The 19,404-nt window shown below is 47.2% G+C and overlaps 6 protein-coding genes across 6 annotated transcripts; 3 read left to right on the forward strand and 3 right to left on the reverse strand.

Annotated features, from left to right (window-relative positions):
* Positions 1-415: 415 nt before the first annotated feature.
* Positions 416-2,741, reverse strand: PGRI_047470 (fungal specific transcription factor domain-containing protein; the record flags this gene model as incomplete). The annotated part of the gene is made up of 4 exons (XM_040792460.1): positions 416-778; positions 835-1,598; positions 1,649-2,397; positions 2,677-2,741. 4 exons carry the CDS (start codon positions 2,739-2,741, stop codon positions 416-418), a joined length of 1,941 nt encoding a protein of 646 aa, XP_040644427.1.
* A 498-nt stretch (positions 2,742-3,239) lies between these two features.
* Positions 3,240-4,757, forward strand: PGRI_047480 (putative GTP cyclohydrolase II; the record flags this gene model as incomplete). The annotated part of the gene is made up of 4 exons (XM_040792461.1): positions 3,240-3,341; positions 3,400-4,356; positions 4,412-4,693; positions 4,752-4,757. The coding sequence occupies 4 exons, from the start codon at positions 3,240-3,242 to the stop codon at positions 4,755-4,757; spliced, it is 1,347 nt and encodes a 448-aa protein (XP_040644428.1).
* Positions 4,758-9,314: 4,557 nt separating this feature from the next.
* Positions 9,315-12,422, forward strand: PGRI_047490 (basic helix-loop-helix domain-containing protein; the record flags this gene model as incomplete). Its single annotated transcript, XM_040792462.1, has 1 exon — positions 9,315-12,422. The coding sequence occupies one exon, from the start codon at positions 9,315-9,317 to the stop codon at positions 12,420-12,422; it is 3,108 nt and encodes a 1,035-aa protein (XP_040644429.1).
* Positions 12,423-13,935: 1,513 nt separating this feature from the next.
* PGRI_047500 (ferric reductase family protein) lies at positions 13,936-15,976 on the forward strand (the record flags this gene model as incomplete). The annotated part of the gene is made up of 5 exons (XM_040792463.1): positions 13,936-14,539; positions 14,600-14,661; positions 14,712-15,300; positions 15,367-15,528; positions 15,579-15,976. The coding sequence occupies 5 exons, from the start codon at positions 13,936-13,938 to the stop codon at positions 15,974-15,976; spliced, it is 1,815 nt and encodes a 604-aa protein (XP_040644430.1).
* A 281-nt stretch (positions 15,977-16,257) lies between these two features.
* PGRI_047510 (DUF3632 domain-containing protein) lies at positions 16,258-17,198 on the reverse strand (the record flags this gene model as incomplete). The annotated part of the gene is made up of 2 exons (XM_040792464.1): positions 16,258-16,754; positions 16,808-17,198. 2 exons carry the CDS (start codon positions 17,196-17,198, stop codon positions 16,258-16,260), a joined length of 888 nt encoding a protein of 295 aa, XP_040644431.1.
* A 658-nt stretch (positions 17,199-17,856) lies between these two features.
* On the reverse strand, positions 17,857-18,690 carry PGRI_047520 (putative EF-hand calcium-binding domain protein; the record flags this gene model as incomplete). Its single annotated transcript, XM_040792465.1, has 2 exons — positions 17,857-18,578; positions 18,630-18,690. 2 exons carry the CDS (start codon positions 18,688-18,690, stop codon positions 17,857-17,859), a joined length of 783 nt encoding a protein of 260 aa, XP_040644432.1.
* Between the last annotated feature and the right edge of the window lie 714 nt (positions 18,691-19,404).

Here is a 19,404-nt window from a genome sequence, read left to right on the forward strand (position 1 = left end):
CAACCGCCATTTCTTTCCTATAGCAACTTAGACTCCAGCTGGCAGTTCCTCAGGCACCAAATTCATGGGTTACGTCGGCCCAGCGTTCTACATAGTATTGTTGGTCAGATAGGGGATTTCGTCTTTGAGCCTATATCTCTCCATCACTCTCATCGGCCTTTTCCAATTGTGGGCTTGAGTGTTCATGTTCCGGGCTATGAGATTTGTTTTCCTATGTTCTATCCTCTTGTTTGGTCATGTTTTATTTCATTGGTTCTGTCGGGTATGACCACACCCATAACGTTGATGGGTGCCCCTTTCACAGGCCCCTTTGACAGAGACAAGCTGATAGAGATCTATAGATTGATTTGAACACCCACAGACCCCTTCTGTAAAGATTATATACATGCGACTCTCGCAACACAGAAGGTCGCTGTTAAAGCAACCACTGGTTAAATGCGACCCCCAAATCTATGTTATTAAACAAATCCAGTCCGTCAACCTCAATCATCGGATCAAATTCAAAAGCAGACGCATCCCCATGATTCGAGTCCGGAAGAATTGACTGCGGCTCTAGAATCTCATCGATAATCTTTGAGAACAGCTGACTGGCCCGTTGAAAGAGAGCATAGTTAGCATTATCCGGCCGAACGATAGATTCGAGATGCGAAATAAAGACACTCAAATTGCGGATCAGTGCCGACCTCGATCCTTCATAGAGGAACGGCTCGCCTGTGCGTTTTTGGTGCTGTAGGGCTTTTATAAGTAGACTGGCACTAGGGAATCCGTAGAGCAGGACCTGCCATTCATATGGTGTTAGAATGAGTTTTCCTAGATCTCATTGACAATACGTACCGTCCACGCAAAATCTGGTCGGAGATCGACCATTTGTTCACGTTGCATGCCTAATGTTAGGACTGTTGATAGTATGTCAGCGCTGACAGTGAGCAGTGCTCTGTTTCCGCGTGGATTATTCTTCCCGGCAATGAGTCGCTGGATGAGGAAGTCGTTGTATAGGTATGCCAGATATGAAATAATCATCATAAGGGATACTGCAATGTGTAAATTCTGTTCCCAACATTTTGGGCTGTAGCGAAGCCAATTGGGGAGCGAATCCCATGCTAGATGACATCTCTGCGAGATATTCCTGGATGGTATCAGCGACTGAAAATAAAGTAGAAAAAAGGGGATGAACGACTTGAGCATATTTTCTATCTCGGGGGTCATATTCTGTAAAGAGACCTCGAGAATCTCATCTCGAAATGTGCTGATGATAAACCGCACTCGTATCCATGATGACCGCTGGACCACTCGTTGGAGATTCCAGCCATTCTCATCAACGTAGTTGTGAGAGTAACCCAGGGCCATGTTATCGGTAGCGAGTGTCTCATCGCTGATATCAAGTGGCATGCGACAATCGGCATATCGCCATGGTATTCTTGGTGGTCGGCCTAAGAATGTGGCAATGCTCTTGTCGAGCTGATACGCTGCAGCGAATTGCCGTCTACGTGACTCCAAGAGAAATTCGGGTATATTGCTCGAGGTCTTAGAGTCACGGTGGAGACCTAGTGCGAATATGTCGGTTGAGAGATCGCCGAGTCGCTTCCAACAGGCGGGACCTAGAAGTTGTTAGAAAAGGCAAGGTGGCGAATAGATAGGCCGAACAAACTTGAGTCACCGTGTACTATATCCGACAACAGGAGATTTTCATGCACCAACCATATTGTCAGGTCATTGAGTGGCGTAAGGATTTTGGAAACGTGTAGTGCGGTATCGCTGGCTTTAAGCATCGTATGCGCATATTGAGACCGTGCGGTTCGGTCGTTATCGAACCTGTCACTAGCGAGCCCCAGATATCTTGCCCGGCCAGCGAGAGCGCAGAGGAGCCCAATGATCTCAAGACGGATTGCTGGCCCCGTAAATAGCGTATGGAAGTCTTGCCCGTGTATCGCAGACGGAACTTCGAAAATCTCAGACGTATTTTGTATTATGCTTACTGTCAAGGAAGATGCGAAACCAGCAAGATTACGGTCTGATATGTTCTCTTTGCACATGGATTTGATCGGATCAAGGCTGTTCAGCACGAATGGTGCTGGTATAACGGCGCTTTGGCTTAGTGCATAATAATCGCGGATTAATGCCTCCACTGTGGCAAAATCATTCAGTATCAATAGAATCTCTGAGATCTTTTGGACCCAATATGGGGGTAGGACTCTCTGGGCAGATTCCATCTCCATGCCCAGACTCAGACCGTCTGAGCCCAAGTCGACATCCTCAGTTAGGGGCGACACGAAGCTCGTTGGGCCAAAATACCCGGATAGTAGTGGTTGGGTGCGGGTTGAGGTACGCCCAGAAGAGCTCTCTTGTTCCACACCAGACACGGACGGGTAGAGTGATGTCTCGTTTGACTGAGGGTTCCTGAGAAATGGCAATCATAAGAGACGGATATACATATGGATATAGATACAGAAGTGAATTGGGGTAGTAATTGACCATTGATCGGTCAATGATCGACACTCGAAGACGACATTTACACCAAAGAGTGAATCTACAATTGACGCACCTTGCTGATGGGGGTCGATCAAAGGGAACCCCCTCCGCCAATGGGAAAAAACGGCGACCTTTGGCCCTTGTTAGGGGAGCGGGGTGATAGTAACATCGCATGGAGATTCCACGATCTCTACAGCGAGTACATACAGGTAATGCATGGTCACAGCGGACTTTGTCTCCGCGGCAAGGCTCGCATGAGGCTGGTTTGCCATTGCGACGACGCGAGGTAAAGCCGTGGGTACTATATAATTAGCGTGGTGGCATTAAGATTAGAACAGAAATCATTTACCTCATGGGGGAAATACAGGGGGATACTCCCAAAGTCAAGGCAAAAATCCAGGGAGTTTCGGTGTTCGCCAACTCCGACCAGTTAAATTGAACGCCGGAGAACTCCGGTGGAAACCGGTGGATACTTTGATGTGCTCAGTATAGAAGCCAATCTGGGGAAGTTGTCACTATAAACCATTCTATGTGCACACAATACTACATTATAATCAAAGCCAAGAAACTAAAGTAAAGTGCTATAATCTGGGCAATATATTCTTTTGTACTGTAATGCAGATAAGCCCCTCAGATAACGTGAGGAGAAAGATAAGTCACATGGCACTCCCCCTCCTGGTCTCTTCCCCCCTTCTTCTCTTTCTCTTTTCTTTTGTAACATCTTCTCTTCGTATCCTACTTGATCATCATTCTATCTTCGTTAAACAATCATGTTGAAAACGGAACCCATTGCCACAGTCATGCCTGTACCAACGGAAACATCTCCAACAACTCCCAGTGACCCCAATCCCAGATACAGCAACCATATTATCGTAAGATTTCATTAGATCTGTGCTGACTCCAGTCCTATGATGCTGATGTTAAGTATAGTTAACTACTTACCCAGGCCAGAGCGGTATTGAGCCCGTCCCACTTGAGTGGGGCGCTCCCGACGCCAAATCCCGGGGTCCGGTAGTTGTATCGCGGAGCGGCAACCTCGTAAAGCGCCGCAATGCTATCGGTGCCCACGGCGGCAGTTACAGCATCTACAATGCCCTTGCTATTGCCGCTGGTGACTTGGATGCGGATTTCCGACCGGACTTCCGTAACTCTGAGCCGACTTTCAATTTCCCCCCGCAGCCTGCCTGGGCGGATAAGAAAAAGATCGTTTCTATGGATCCATACGGCCACGATATTGTCAACCAGTTCAAGGCGGAGCTGGAAGCCGGCTGGGATATCCGTCCAACTATGGCGGTCACTCGCGCTAACATGAAACTCGCCGAGATTGCCGATGATGTGAAGAATGGCCTGCTTGAGGTGGATGGGTCTATCCTTGTTGATTCATCCGGCGAGGTTCGTGTCACTAAGGTAGCAGTTGAGCCCGTCTGGTATCTTCCCGGTGTGGCAGAGCGATTTGGGGTTGACGAAGGCACCCTTCGTCGGACTTTGTTCGAGCATACCGGTGGAAGCTACCCCGAGCTTATCACACGCCCTGATTTGAAAACCTTCCTGCCACCGATCGGAGGCCTTACCGTATACATATTTGGCCCACCAGAGCGTATCTCGGATCCGAATGTTAAGCTGGCTCTGCGCGTTCACGATGAGTGTAATGGCAGTGATGTCTTTCAGTCAGATATCTGCACCTGCCGACCATACTTGGCGTTCGGTATTCGCGAAGCCATCCGGGAGGCCCAGAACGGCGGCAGTGGAGTAGTCATTTATTTCCGCAAGGAAGGTCGAGCCCTTGGAGAAGTGATCAAGTACCTTGTCTACAATGCGCGCAAGCGTGGAGGCGACACCGCCGATAAGTACTTCACTCGGACAGAGAATATTGCCGGTGTGCGCGACGTAAGTATCTGCATCATCTAACATGGGTTGCATATACTGACTTCCTTTACTACAGATGCGTTTCCAGGCTCTTATGCCCGACATTCTGCACTGGCTCGGTATCACGAAGATCGATCGCATGCTCTCAATGTCGAACATGAAGCACGATGCCATCGTGGACTCTGGCATCAAGATTATCGAGCGTATTCCTATCCCCGACGAGATGATCCCTAGTGATTCAAGAGTCGAGATCGATGCCAAGATCCAATCGGGATACTTCACTACCGGCAAGCAGCTAACGGATGAAGAGTTGGCTCAAGTCCGTGGACGCGGCTGGGAGAAATGGGAAGACATCTCGGTAAGTTGAATTGCCTCCTTGAGCACACTGTAGACTTGCACGACTGACCGCCCTCCAGCACTAATTCGGGCTTCATTTTGCCCTGTCGAGATCAAAAGTCAGACCCGTCCATCAATTTCGGTAGTCCTTTTTTTTGGCTGGTAATTTGGTCAGCGTGATGTGCGTCTACACACGTTGTCATAGAGCGCTGTGTAGCGAGTTCGTAAAGCACGATTCCATATTTAGGAGGTGAATTAAGAAAAGATAATCTTTGACTCGAATAACAAATTCTACGTCGTAATTTGAGTGAGATACGTAGGTAGCAGTAGTAGATTGCAAGGTACTCAAAGATATTCGGGGTACTTCCGATATTTGAACGGACTAGTATACGGCATAGGACCTTGGTAGCCTTATCATCGGCCAGGATGCCGATGTAGATTTTCTTCCTTATCTCTTCCCCGCACGAACAAAAGTGATTAGCCTGCTGTTCATGAGGAATTACACCCTCCTACGCCCTGGAAACATTTGTGCCTACGAGCCTAAACGGGACCATCAGGCCCAAGTGTCCCTATAGCCCGCCCAAAATCCCCAAGTTAGGAGTGAGTGTGATTTCCAGTGGCGAGCATCGTTTAATATTCAATAGATAGACATTTTTTAGTTGGAAGCTCAGAAGATATACTAGCCATAATAGGCACAAACTCCGAAAGATTTCACTCAACTCGCGCAAGTGTACCTAACTCTCACAATAGTGCCCAAATGCATCGGCCCCGGATACTCTCTCATGACAGACATAGGGACACACTCAACGAAGCAGACCTTGAGGCTATTATATGACGCAGCCCCAGTGGGGGTGAACTACCTGCTAGACTCACCACTCGTTTATTTCGGCGAATTGGTCAGAATTTTGTGAATTAATTGCTTGTCGAAGTTGCAAGTCGCCCGTTCTGATCTCAGCCTTTCTCCCGCATCCCACAATACAACGGCGTCGATGTCGACCCGGACAGTGAGGCCTGCGAGCTCTGACAGCAGCTCAAATACCGTGGGAGTCAAATTGAGATGCAGTTTGATGAGGACAATCACAGAACTCACAAAGGTATTTGTGCTAATCAAATTCGTTGTTGGCTGTCGGGTGTGCGGGGGTAGTGTATCGCACTGCATTGATATAAGATCGATAGAGGATGTAGGAATGGAAGTAGGGTAGTGTTACCAGAAATAAACCACGCGGTAAGCTAGGGGTTCAGCCTAATTAGAAATGTGAGCTGGGATTGTCCGATCCAAAGGGGTATGTATCTCCCACACCATCGTTGGTATTCGCCCCCAGGATATTTTATCGAGCATAGCACGTACGCAGCAGTATGGTTTTCTTTAGGAACATAACTAGCTTAATGTTCTCACTCCCTTTCTAGTCGATGAATGTAATTCCAAAGTAGCTTAATTAACATGTGGAACGGGCCGTCCCGCCGATGGCTCAAATGTAAAAACCTTATATTTCCACATTATAATCAACAAGAATAGTCAGCTGCTTATGCGGCCTTGTGATATTGCTGCAGTGGTCTGTTCATATAATCCGCTTGGGTGTCTCATTAGTCTTGTAGGCAGACGGCAAAAAATAGCGTAAATAGCTTGATTCAACGACTTTTCTATGTATAACCTTTCATGAGGGTCATTCGTGATTTAGTTGTTTACGTGTGATTAAAGGCATGGAAGGGAGAGTAAGATATATATTGCCTGTTTATTGTGAGATGAATGCACAATAATCAAATATCAGGCCCCGTGCCGTTACCAGTTCCATGCATGTGACGCGGCCTTGAGAGGACTATATAAGCAAGTATTACTCCCAATGCCTCTGTTCCGATATTTACTAGGCCTTTTCCCTTCTAGGATTGGCTGCAGTGCTTTTTCTGCCTGCGCTTTTATGTAAAATTGATACCCTTCCATTTTTCGCTTCTGTTTGCCTACCATCCCTATGTTTCTCTCCTTATCATTCACATATCTTCCCCGTCACCCTACAATCCCTTACTCTCATAGACATTCATTATATATTAGTATTCGTCACTACCAGGTTTTACCATGCTATGGTTGTAGTCGGTCCAGAGAAAGTTGGAAATCAAACACGGCTGCTGCCAGATCTGGATTAGAACCCTATTCAGAATGAATTAGACTCGCTCTAAAATTACCTTCTCGGCAGCTGACTGGGACTTCCGAACACAACAATTCTATCAGACACTATGTCACCGAGACGAATGTTCTAAGGTTTCGAGTGAAATTTTAATAAGCCGTATCCGCCCACCAGCAAATCAAAATGCGGAGCTTCTGATTTCAGGGCTTAGAGCATAAAAAGGCAGATACGAAGACCCCTGATTGCGCATATATGTAGCAAAGATGATGACCTATGAATTTCCTCCCCTCATCAAACCCAAATGTGAGATAAATTGCTCATAGTGCTCTAAATAGACTAGCTTCACTACCTCAGTGACTCGGCGAGTACTGCCACAGGGTCAGACCTTACTGTGGATATCTTCGGAGGATTTACAGTCATGTACGGTCTTTTGAACACCAACAAGGTTATTGAAGTGAGAAAGTTAACGATCACCGCTTTCTTTTCATAGATGACGTGGGGGACCGCTGAGGTGAAAGTATAGCTTAAGGTCACACAATATCCCTGCTAGTACATACACTAAATCTTCTTTTTTAGATATCTCATAGTACATGGTTGCTGGAGCGTGGCACCACGAGCTAAAGATGACGAACAACGACGGGCAAAACACACTGCTACGATAACGTTTCTTGTTGATACTAATACTAGTGATAAGCACTCAGTATGTTAAGGATGCCCTCGGTATGCTCTCTTGAGAATTCTACATTCCAGGATCTAACAGGGTCTTTCTAGGCCCCACGCCAACCCGTTACTAGTTGTACAACGTTCTCTTGCTAGCTTAATTCCAATGTTAGTGAGATATATACACATATACCATGTATCTACCGAATACGCGGTGACTCATACTCTACATTAGCGGGGGTGGAGAATGAGGTAAGAGGGCTCACGGTCCGTGCTCCATACGAGAGGGCCGGTTACCTAGTGAAGAAATTCGTTGAAGAAGTGAATTGGAATGATTATCAGTACTATGTATTAATAATGAGATCGGGCAGCATTGGATGCATAGTTCAGCTTATGGTAAGTAGATAAACATGGACGCCTTTTCTTTTCGACAGTCTCATGGAGGGCATTCTGGAGAAGTTCCAGTGGGACAGCTTTTCTTTTCAACAAACTGTAGACTCTTAAACTTAACTCGCCAAGTTCCAGCCGAAAAAATTCCGACTGGGAAGTGGGTCGATCTTCAAGAAGCTAGAGGATCATGACGCAGGATGGATGTTGGGCAAAGCATAAGGTAGAAAAGTTGGTTCAAAGTGTCGCTCACAAAGTGGTCGTGAGAGCCCAGTTATCCCGTCGATCTAAATCGGTGACCCACACGGCCTGGTACGCAGTTTTCATGGAATATCATTGATCTCTTTGCACCGTTCCTCTGGGTGCCGGTGCCACTGGCGAGACAGGAGTGGAGACTGGCACGATCAGATAAGATCATAACACGCCGATTTCTTTTCCCGCCTACCTGCGGGGCGCCAAGACATCACTCGATGACGTGTCAAGACGATCAGAGTGCGGGAAAAAAGCAATTGAGTTTGCAACATTTCAACAACTAAATATATCGAAGGTTAGAAAAGCGGTATAATGTAGCCGAGAGGGAAATGTCAAGAGGTGAAAGAGTCAGGGCTATAGAGAAATCACATGTTTAGGTGGGCAGTGAGAGTGGGGACATGTAGGGCCAATGAAAATTGGTTGTTTATTACTGTTATAAAACATTAAATACCGTTGTACAAGCCTAAATAGTCATGAGTCAGCGTAATTAACACTTAGGATACCGTCAGGGGTGACCGGCGAGCCGGAAGTGCGGCCAGCCGGGATCATACGAGCCTTCCTATTCGGCTGCCTGGCTGATTTTGGTACAACCTCCCCTGATCTTCATACATAGAGAGAGGAAGCTCGATCCCATCTTGAAGTAATAGCTCGTATCTGTCTCTTCCTATTTGTTTCCCGTATTCTCAAAACTCAGGTGATCCATCTTTATTCGTTCAAAGATCACCTTTGCGCAGATTTTAGAACCCACTTGGTTCCTTGGGCCAGAACAGTTGCGCTCCGTCTGTTTTATGTGGGTATCTTGCACACCCCTGCTTTCTGCTCCAATCGCCCCCCGTGACTGTGACTCTCACATTCCCCTCCTCACAACTCAGTCTTTCCAGTTCACCTTGTGGAAAGAAAGTACACCCAAATCTGTTAATATTCATTTGAGTTGAGCGTTACACTTGAATTTGAACCCAAGTCAGTATTATCCATCTCCTTCCTACTATCATGATATCATGGGATCGCCGCTAGCCTGTATCGGCCTAGGTATGTCTGGCTTGCCTCTACTATGGCTCTTCAGGCAGTGAAATTTTGTTTTATAAAAACAACGGTGGCTTTTCTCCTATTACTGGAACTAACGTCTTCATCAGTGACAACTATCTAGAGTGCCGCAATACATACTTCGGACTTAGACTGCCTCGGGCATTGGCCGAGGATTCAACCCTTGGAATACCAGCCAAGATGTCCGGTCCCAATATGGAGAATGACTTCCAGCTTTTTTCTTCAGAAACCCCTGGTGGGGATGAAATGCGAGGAAATGGTCATTTGTTCACACATCCAACCGGAGAGAATTTGAACCAAGATTGGACCCAATGGATGCGATGGGATGAGCCAATGTTCTCGGAACCAGACCAAAAGCCAATGGCCTCATCTAAAGACCCGCCATCTATTTCCCCTCACACCGATATGAGTTCCCCGAGTCATTTGAACTCCAGAGATTTCTCGCCTAATCTTCCACTCGGCTTGATGGAAATCCCATCCGAGCTCGACGCTGGGAATAACCTTGGGTACACCCACAACCTACCTGGACAAAATCGGTACACGGCCCAGCAAGGACATCTAGGTCTAGTGTCTCCAATATCAAGTGTTGGAACAAGCCGTAAGCGAAAGACGGGAAGCGATGACGATGCCACCACAGTGACTGGGTCAGTGCAACCAGGAAAGAAAATGCCCGCCAAAAAGCGAGCTCACAACGTCATTGAGAAGCGGTATCGCGCCAACTTGAACGATAAAATCGCCGAGCTTCGTGACAGTGTTCCTAGCCTTCGGTCGACCAAAAACCCGAATGGAGGCTCGGCCGATGATGACGACGAAGCGGAGGGAACAAACGCTGCGAACAAGCTCAACAAAGCATCCATTCTGTCGAAGGCAACGGAGTATATTAAACATCTGGAAATTCGTAACCAACGCTTGGAAGATGAAAACACTGCTTTGAAGAACCAGCTTCGCCGGGCTGATAAAGCAGCAGATCAAGCCGCCACATCTTCAGCATCAGTGTCCTCGCCCAGCAACTACGCGTCGACGGATTCGGGCTCCGGTACTTCACCTAGTGTGTTCTCTCAGGCGGAAGACGTATCTAGCGAGAGTTCACCCACGTCTCACAACCCCCCAGAAGGTCTTCTAAAGGTTCCAGATGCATGGAAACGTATGCGAGCGGAAACTGTGCAACAAGGAGTCTTCGCCGAATCCTATATCAAATACCCCTCATCATCATCGTCTTCTCATCAACCGCAGTACGCAAGTGGAGATACCTCCACTCGACGTTCAAGGATGCCCAACAAGTATATGCTGGGAGCCCTTGCCGGTTTGATGGTTCTCGAAGGTATGGGCTCTGACGATTCCGAGTCCGAGGCGAAGGGCCTGTTTGCTCTCCCCATGAGTCTTCTCGGCCGTTTCCAAACACCCACACTGGCACACTGGGAATTCTACCTGAAGCAATTCTTGTACTCCTGGCAGGCTCGCGCATTTTCTCATTTCCTCATGCTAGCGACTCTGGTCGTTGCTAGTGCCTTTATTGTTTTCGTCTACTTGTTCAATGCGCAGCCCATCACCCGGCGGGGCCCATCCAAATCGGTTTCTGAGGGCCCGACGGCACCTCTTACGTCTAGTGATTTCCGCCGGCAGGCTTGGCTGACTAGCATGCAACGGGTCGGTGTTCCGCGTCATAGGTTCTTCCGAGAGTGGTATGTTGTTACTTCGAGATGTTTTGAATACGTCTTACGATGCTTGATGGGATGGAAACTCTACTCATGGGCCACTGGAATAACCGAGGAGGATGAGAAGGGGCGAGTCAAGACCTGGGATATCGCAATTGATGCTCAACTCACTGGTGGAGATGCTGAGATCAGCAAGAGTCGCCTTGTGCTCACTATATTCGCTGCCGGCACACTCCCCTGCACTCCTACAAGAATGATTATAAAGGCCTTGCATGTCCGCATTCTCTTGTGGAATGTTGGCGAGGCAGGCTCCTGGTCGTTCCATGTGTCAAATGACATTGCGCGAGCTCTTGCCAGATTTCAGTGGGGTGTGGCTCGAGAAATCAATGCAGCGCTGCCTGAGGGTCACCCTGATTTGCTTCCGCCTCATCTTGCTGCCTTGATCAAACTGGATTGTGAGGATGTCATGATCGACAACATTATTCAACGTGCTGTGAACTTGACATGGAACCGACCAACCCAGGAAGGTACTGGCGATGACGAAGTGCTACTTGACGTTGTGGACGAGGATCCGGCTATCCAATGTTCGCAAGATGCACTTGCGGCTTGGTGGTCCAGTCATCTCTTACAAACCGCTCTTCTTAATTATTTCGAAGCAAGCGGGAAGGGGCCGGTGTCCAAGACAAGCCGTGATGCATTCAAAGAAAAGATTCGTATGTCCCTTGATGTGGCGCCGGAGCTTTCCGCGGCGTACACTCGGGCACTTGTGATGAAAGCAGTGTTTTTCGAACAAAATCGCATTGAAAATGTTGGGGCAGTTCTTGCCGCCCTACCGAAAGAAAAGAGAAAGGGAAGCAAGAACCACTCGTCCAACTTCCTTGATTCCTCTTTGCCCGTTTCCGTGCGGGACGAAATCTCCATTGCCGTGCGCTGTGCTATGATTGCCGCCATTGTCACCGAACGATCAACAGGTGGCGCCTCCTCATTGCCTGAGTCCTTCACAATCCAAAAAGCCATCACTTGGTTCAATCAGCTTCCGATCGATCCAGTAGAGCTTTCTCTCATTGGGTTCTCATCTGTCTATCATCTCCTACACCTTCTCGCCTCTGACGTGGATTATATTGCCTCGTCCGATTCATCCTCCCCTTCGAGTCCAGCCTCGGAGGCTACATCCGCAGACGATGAAGCGGAAGAAAAGACCCGTCCAACTCCAAAGCTCTCCATATGCCCCCGTGACATCCCTAATCTCGGTCGCGTATCAGCAGAACTTATCTATTGGGCCCGAAATGCCTACACCCCGGCATTCTACGGCTTTTCATCTACTCTCGTAGAAGTGATCGTCAAATCGTGCACAGCAATTTGCCAAAACGCAGGCATCAATGTTGATGACTTTATGCACATCGCACCTGACAAGGCTCTGTCCAAGAAACGCAGGACACGACGGCGCAGGGGAGAATCCCAGTCATCCGAAAGCGACGCCGATCAAGATCTAGTTGATCATCCTATCCAAAGACCGCCTCCTCGTCGGGAACGATCAGCTAGCAACGACACTGGGTATGGCAGCCTCTCTATCGAGGAAGATGGACAGCCATCACCTCATGCCCCTCTCAATGTGCAGGAGGTACCTGGCTGAGATCACAATGACCCTAGGACGGGTGTCATTTATGCAAAACCAATAATGACGGCGTTTTCGACTTTTGTATTTCTAGTTTATGGGTAAGGTGTATTTTGGGGCCAGACAAAAGAGGGAGACATGGAATGGTATCGGGAATAGCGTACAACATACATACTAGCGCTAAGTAGAATGACATCTTCATACGCTAATGTATAAGATCAAATATATGTTTTTTTATCTGGACCTCTATAGGAACTTAGTCCCATTCACTAAGAACATATATTTTAGTAATATAGCCGGAGAAGCACCTATCTGTGCCGAGGGTTTCTGAGGGTTTCCTCATTGTGCTTTTACAGCAGAATTCTCAGTAGCAGTCCCTTCCAATTCTTAACTAGCGTCGCCTTTCTTACACAGTACAACATACATCTATTCGAGCTTTGGCTCTCCGGAATATTTCGCAAAGATTGACCCTACTCCTTCATTTCTCGGCCTGGGCCGAGATTCGACCCTCATTTTCACTGTTCATCTGTTTCAAGGCGTCAACTCCGCAACTCTCCCGTTTTGGGCAGCATGTTCGGAATCGTCAATAGCATGAGAGGTAGGTCTAGAACTACTTAGATGGTAGGATCTGGAAATATCTTGCGAGAGGAAAAACTCGAGTTTGAAGATCGGTCACGTGGCATCTCAACCCGGAAGAGCTTCAAAGCCGAGAGAAGTCTTTTAGTAATCTGTCAACCTCTATAGAGTACAGACGACTGGCATTTATCAAGCCAAGAATTCTTGAGGGTACTATGGCGTCATACCGACGTTCAAAGATTGCTACGCTACAGTTTCCACTTCGAACTTGACCATTGTCTTTAACGTTGCAGTTGCATCCCATCGAACCGAGTATCCGAGGCTCGATTCCTTAAGCTTGATATCAAGAGTTTTGACAATGCAAATATCAAGCAAAATTCGATATCCAGGAACCAAAACGATCAAGGGGTCAATAACTATCTCTCTTGTTTTGAATGGGGGGACGAATAACGCTGAGAGTGACAGGCATTCCGTTTTCGGGTTGCCGAACCGACTACGTCTAGACTCCCCCTTGTCCTTATCCCTAAGTCTATAGTCCGTCACCTTATCCACATTCCCCATTTGGTCAGGACATCCCGGGGTTTTGGGACCGATCACCTCCACTCTAACCTTAGCATGGATCTATCTCGATTCGACGTTACACTGACCATGTGAGACACAATTGCCTACACTTGCCATGAGGCGAAAATAATTTTGCAGGACCGGCAGCGGTCAATGACGGCATGTATCTATGACTGATCTGGAAATTAATACGCCAATGATGCATGTCCAGAACTTACTTTCCTTTCCACGCGACCACAGAACCTTTAATAGTATTATTCAATCCAACCATTGTCTTCTCGCCCTTTCTCGGTCTTTAAAGTCCTTGCAGGGTTGAAAAATCTAGCTTGTGGTTGACGGTCTCCTACCTAGTGGACCTACAGCTCGAGCTCCCCTTGCCTCTCTGAATGGCACAATGGGTGTCGAACTCAAAGGAAATGGCCCGGGGGAGCCGCCTATGAACCCTGCTATTGCAGTCCCCTTGTTCGTTGTCGCCGGGCTGATAGTAATTCTATTTGTCTGGAGAACCGTCATTCGCATCCGACATCGTCGACGATCAAAGGCGGCATGGCAAGGAGCCGACCAGACACAGCTGTCTCGGACAAATCGCTTGAATGCGGCCCTGAAAAGGCATTTAATATACGCTCCGATATGGGGCAATCGCCACAGCCGCGAGTTTCGCATGTTTAGGCTTCACATGGGGTCTCTACCGCTGCGACTGGAGATGATCTGCCTGTTGATCTATCTCAGCTTGAATGTACTATTCATTGTTGTGACTGTCGATTGGTGGGTCAGTGATTATACCGAGAAGATGTTCCAGCTCAAATACACTGCAGGCCATCTGGCAGTCATGAATACACCTGGCTTGGTCCTAGGTGCAGGGCGGAACAATCCGCTGGTCCAGTTGTTGGGCATCCCGTTCGATACGTTCAATTTCATGCATCGTTGGGTGGGACGTGTGATCACAGCTAATGCGGTCATTCATATGAGCGCTGTGCTGGCCAGCCAGGCTTATATATGTGAGTGGCGTCGAGCATATATGAAGCAATTATGCACTAACATCGGACCTTCGCACTTAGATGGCCCAGACCCTATTCTATATGCTATGTGGCAACAGAAGCTTTTCCTATGTGGTCTTCTAGTATGTGATGCCATCCATCAGCACTTCAGATCTAACATATGTATCCGTAGGCCATCCTTGGATTCATTTTCATTTTTATTCAATCTCTGTCGCCGGCCCGACATGCATTTTACGAACTATTCCTTCACCTGCACATAGCTCTAGCCATATTCTCCTTCGTGGCGCTTTGGTATCATCTACAAAACCTATTGCAACAGCGTGTGCTCCTTGGCACCTTGGTCCTGTGGGGCCTCGATCGTGCAGGTCGACTTGGGATACTACTTTGGAGAAATCTTAGCTCAAGGCCCACAACTGCCACAGTGGAGATTCTACCTGGGTCTGTTGCTCGCGTTGACGTGGCCGTGGCTCGGGCATGGCGCTTCCGTCCTGGCCAATATATGTACCTCTACATGCCCTGTCTGGGATTGTGGACATCACATCCCTTCACGGTCGCGTGGTCTTCGACATCGGATTCGTTGACTATGAACGAAAAGCGTGGCTCGGGTGACTCTTTGAAGGCCCTCATCGGAGACTCGCCGACTACAACCATGTCCGTTCTGATCAAGGGCCAGGATGGGTTCACGAAAAGGTTACTCCAGAAAGCAGACGACTCCCCTGAGGGACGCATTCGGGCTATGGCATTGGCAGAGGGGCCATTTGGTATGAATTTCATACCTCAAACATTAATTGTCGATGGGTCTCAACACATTTGCTAATATCTTACAGGCGGTATCCATTCTCTCGCCTCATATGGTACTCTATTGTTGATAGCTGGGGGGATTGGCATTACCCACCCAATGTCGTATCTGAACGAGGTTCTAGCCACGTTTATGGAGCAGAAAACAGCTACCCGCAAGGTGCATCTGGTCTGGATCGTCCGTAGTCTAGGTACAATCGCCCTATTGGTTACATAAGACTGGCTGCTAACATATGGAAAGAGCACCTAACTTGGATTCAAACATTCATGGCCGACATACTAGGCCACGAATCCCTAATTGGCCCAATAAACGCGAACGGGGACTCATACTTCCAATTTCCACAGCTTCTCCTCTCCATTAGCCTCCATGTCACAGCACATAAGGATACGGCCGAGGAGTACATACCACAACCGGGTTCGCCGTGGATGCAATGTGCTCCGCCCAGCGTACCGGTCAGCATCCACCACAGCAAGCCTTGTATGAAATCCGTGCTAGAGAAAGAAAAGGCAGAACAGATCGGTGCGATGGCGGTTAGCGTCTGCGGTCCTGGTGGCCTAGGCGATAGTGTGCGAGAGGCTGTCAGAAATGTACAAGGAGAAAAAACGGTCGATCTGTTTGAAGAGACATTCTCATGGTAAGTGACTTATGTCTATAGATAAGTTATATATGTTTGAAGCTCTGTGGGTTTGGCGTTATTTTTCCATGTACACAATTTGACTTGAGCTTCAAATAAATATCTCATGTGAGTTTTTGGGAATCCTAGATCTACTTCAAATATATATTCTGGACCAGTACCTAATGTACACATTATTGCAATATCATAGTAGAGTAGTGGTTTTGTAGACGGTTATTCACTTGATCTCAACCCTTCATCCCGATACTCATGTGCCTCTATTATGCTATACAATATCGAAAGATCTTAGCTGGATGAAATCTCATTGTTCATTACACCGTCTACCTTGGACAGAGCACGGTCTATCAAGTCTCTCACGGCTTCCTGGCTAGGTGTGCACATAGCTTTCGCTTCACGAAGCCCTTGCACCCATACATCCCATCTCTCGCGTTCAAACCCCCTCCAACTGCGATTTGAATACATTTCTCCGGGTCGACCATCATACTTGTTGTATTTGCGGCCATTTAGTACATTTTCCCATATTCTATCACCGGCACAAATTAGCCAGTGGCACACGCCAGGGAGACCAGCTGTAGAGGCAACTTGTTCGAATGGAATGCCCTCTTCGAACACATGGCGAAGCCCGCAAAGGCCCATATGGGATAAATCCATAGCATCACTGATCCACGCTTGCAATGGGGAATTGTATTCCACATCTGCAGCTTGTGTGACTTGTGCCAAAAATATATTCAGCTTTGCCCATCTGCTTTTCTGATTGAGTTCCATATCCGGGTCGCAGACGTCTTGAGGATTGATTAGCGCTACAGAAGACAATACAGAACTCGACGTCGCTTACATGTCATTTGGTCATTCCATATTTTGCGGGCCCAGAAAGTCAGGGATGGTAGATGCGACCATACTCTGCTTCCATCTTGTGTTTTTAGGATCAACCCAGTTGATGAATGGACGGCATTGTACAGCTTTAATTCTCCCAGGAACTCAATCAATGGACCATACTGAGTTGTATCGATTTGCATAGCCAGCTCAATGATAGCTATGAATGTTATTTCATCGGCCTTTTCGATAGTTCCTCCTGGCCCGTAACTTTCAAGTCTGTCCATTGTCGTGGTCATGATCCATTGTACTGCATCATCAACCGTAACATCTCCATTGACAAGGTCGCTGAACAACTTGAACTCCTCAGAATCCTCGACCCTAGTGAGCTTGAGCGTCTCATGCCATGACATGATGAATGGCAATTCACTTGGGGATAAAATTTGAAATTCTGAGTGGCGCTGAAAACATTGCCTGCGACTAGCGTGATTTAGGGCTAACGGATTGACCGATAGAGTTTATTTTCAAGTGAATGTTGAATTTAGGTCTTTCAACTAAAGATTTCCTTCACTGTCTTATACTAAGTCTCTATGAATTTTCATAACGGTTTAGATTGAATTATATAGCGTATTTTCCATGCAGTATATATTAAATTCATCTATGGATACCTCTATGATTACGATGACACCTTATAAAGGTTGAAAAAGATTGGTACATATATACATTGAAAAATACCAAAGTGGAGCCATTTCTGGTATTTTCAAAAGATCGGAAATTTTATAAAGTTAAGCAATGGCGTGATCATTTAAGGCTGTAAGTGGATCAATCGGGTATCGTGTACTATGTTGTATGTTGTACATCAATTAGTATTTCCCTATCCCTCCAATATTTGGTTGTTGCTGACGGGTCTGTAGACGGCAAATCATTCAAACTGTCAAAAGGCCATGCTATCTATATATAGTCACCCGAACCTTATATTTCCTCTCCGTGTATATATCTATCCCAAGTATTGGAAAACAATGAAAAACAAAGACATGTGGAAGGACACAACATATATCAAACCATCAGTATTTAGTTTGAACCAATCTGTGAGACAGCCCATTGGAAAAGTTCCGCGATCGAGTTGCTCACGGCAGCCGTCCTAGGAATTTCGTGTCCACCACCATGATCATAGGTGCGACGTTTTGTGGGTTCGCAGATACCAGAGAGGTGCACACCAGCCGCCCACCGAGGATCTTTCGAGCCGTAAATATGTACCGTGGGGACGTTGATACGGTAGGGGCTAGTAATCTCATTCCGCAATTCGGCCTCCGAGAGCCCACCGTCTAGAGTCTTGAGACCAGTCCACCGATCCGAACCCTGAGCCAAGAGTGCCGCCGAGTTAGCTTGTAAAGCTAGCGCAGATCGGGATGCAAGATCACGCTCGCGCGCCTCAGCAGAAACATGGAAACCCATCTCCTCAAGAACACTCAAGGAGGCACCACCGCAGACAAAGATAGCCGCTTTGAACGGTGGTGGGAGATGGGGTGTCTCTTCCTGGTGGAATAGAAGAGCACTAGAGCCCAAAACGCAGCCTTGTGAGAACATAAGCGCCAGATCGTATGGGCCATTTTTGGCAATATGCTCATTCAGCCAGTTGTAGGTGGCTCGGACGGAGTCGACGCCATCATTTTCCCAAAAGGCGTAGTAGGGAGGACTGTAGAAGATATCCACACCTGCAGCGGCATCACTCTTATACGGACCATCAACAAAATCAAACTGTATGTCGTCGGGAAGTTTAGCGCGGAATGAGGCTGGGGAGTGAGATTAGTTGTCTGAAAAGACCCGTGGGCTGGGAAGCTAACAAATCTGTGACCGGAAGATAGAGCCACTGGTCCCCTTGCCATGGAGACAAAGCACCTTCATGATTGATCGTGTTATTATGGTCGGAATCAAAATATGTGTTTGGGAGGAATTTCTGTCGAGTGGGAGGGGTTGTTTATGCCGATAAGCACTAACCGACTAGACCCCGCGATATGCCGACTCGGATCGACACCTTGTTTGGTACAAAGATCAAAAGACGTCAGATGCGTTGGTTCGGATTTGAATAACAAGATATACGTCTAACAATAATTTTCAAATTGCGTCAAATCTGGTTTTGTTTCCAGTCATGGGTACCCCTTGCGTCAGCTGGGCGGAGAACTTCATGTATACCGGATATACTCCGTGTTAGCATGTCCAACATTCTTGTGTAGGAAGAGAACATAATATAAATCTCAAAGGTAGATTGAAAGATATATGTTATTCATGGGTGGTTTATTATGCACATAGCTTGGTTTGCCTGCTGGCTTGATTCGTATTATCAAGCCTGGTATAGATTCCAAGGTTATATAGTAGATTAGATATGATATCAGACATTCCTTTCTCAAGAGTATACCTTTGTCCTATAACCTTGGAACTATTGAAGATATTTGGTCATGCCTCTTCCACAAAACGCCAGAAGCCACGATAACCGTTTCATGTGAATGACACAATATCTCTGGAGATTTTGAATACCTCAAAAGTCTTGGCGTACCTCGTGTGTCAATGACCCTTGATGTACAATATTGAAAATTGGTCAAGTGAACCAAAGTGAGTAGG

The sequence above is a fragment of the Penicillium griseofulvum genome (assembly GCF_001561935.1).
Source record: "Penicillium griseofulvum strain PG3 chromosome Unknown contig_84, whole genome shotgun sequence".
Lineage (NCBI taxonomy): Eukaryota > Fungi > Ascomycota > Eurotiomycetes > Eurotiales > Aspergillaceae > Penicillium > Penicillium griseofulvum.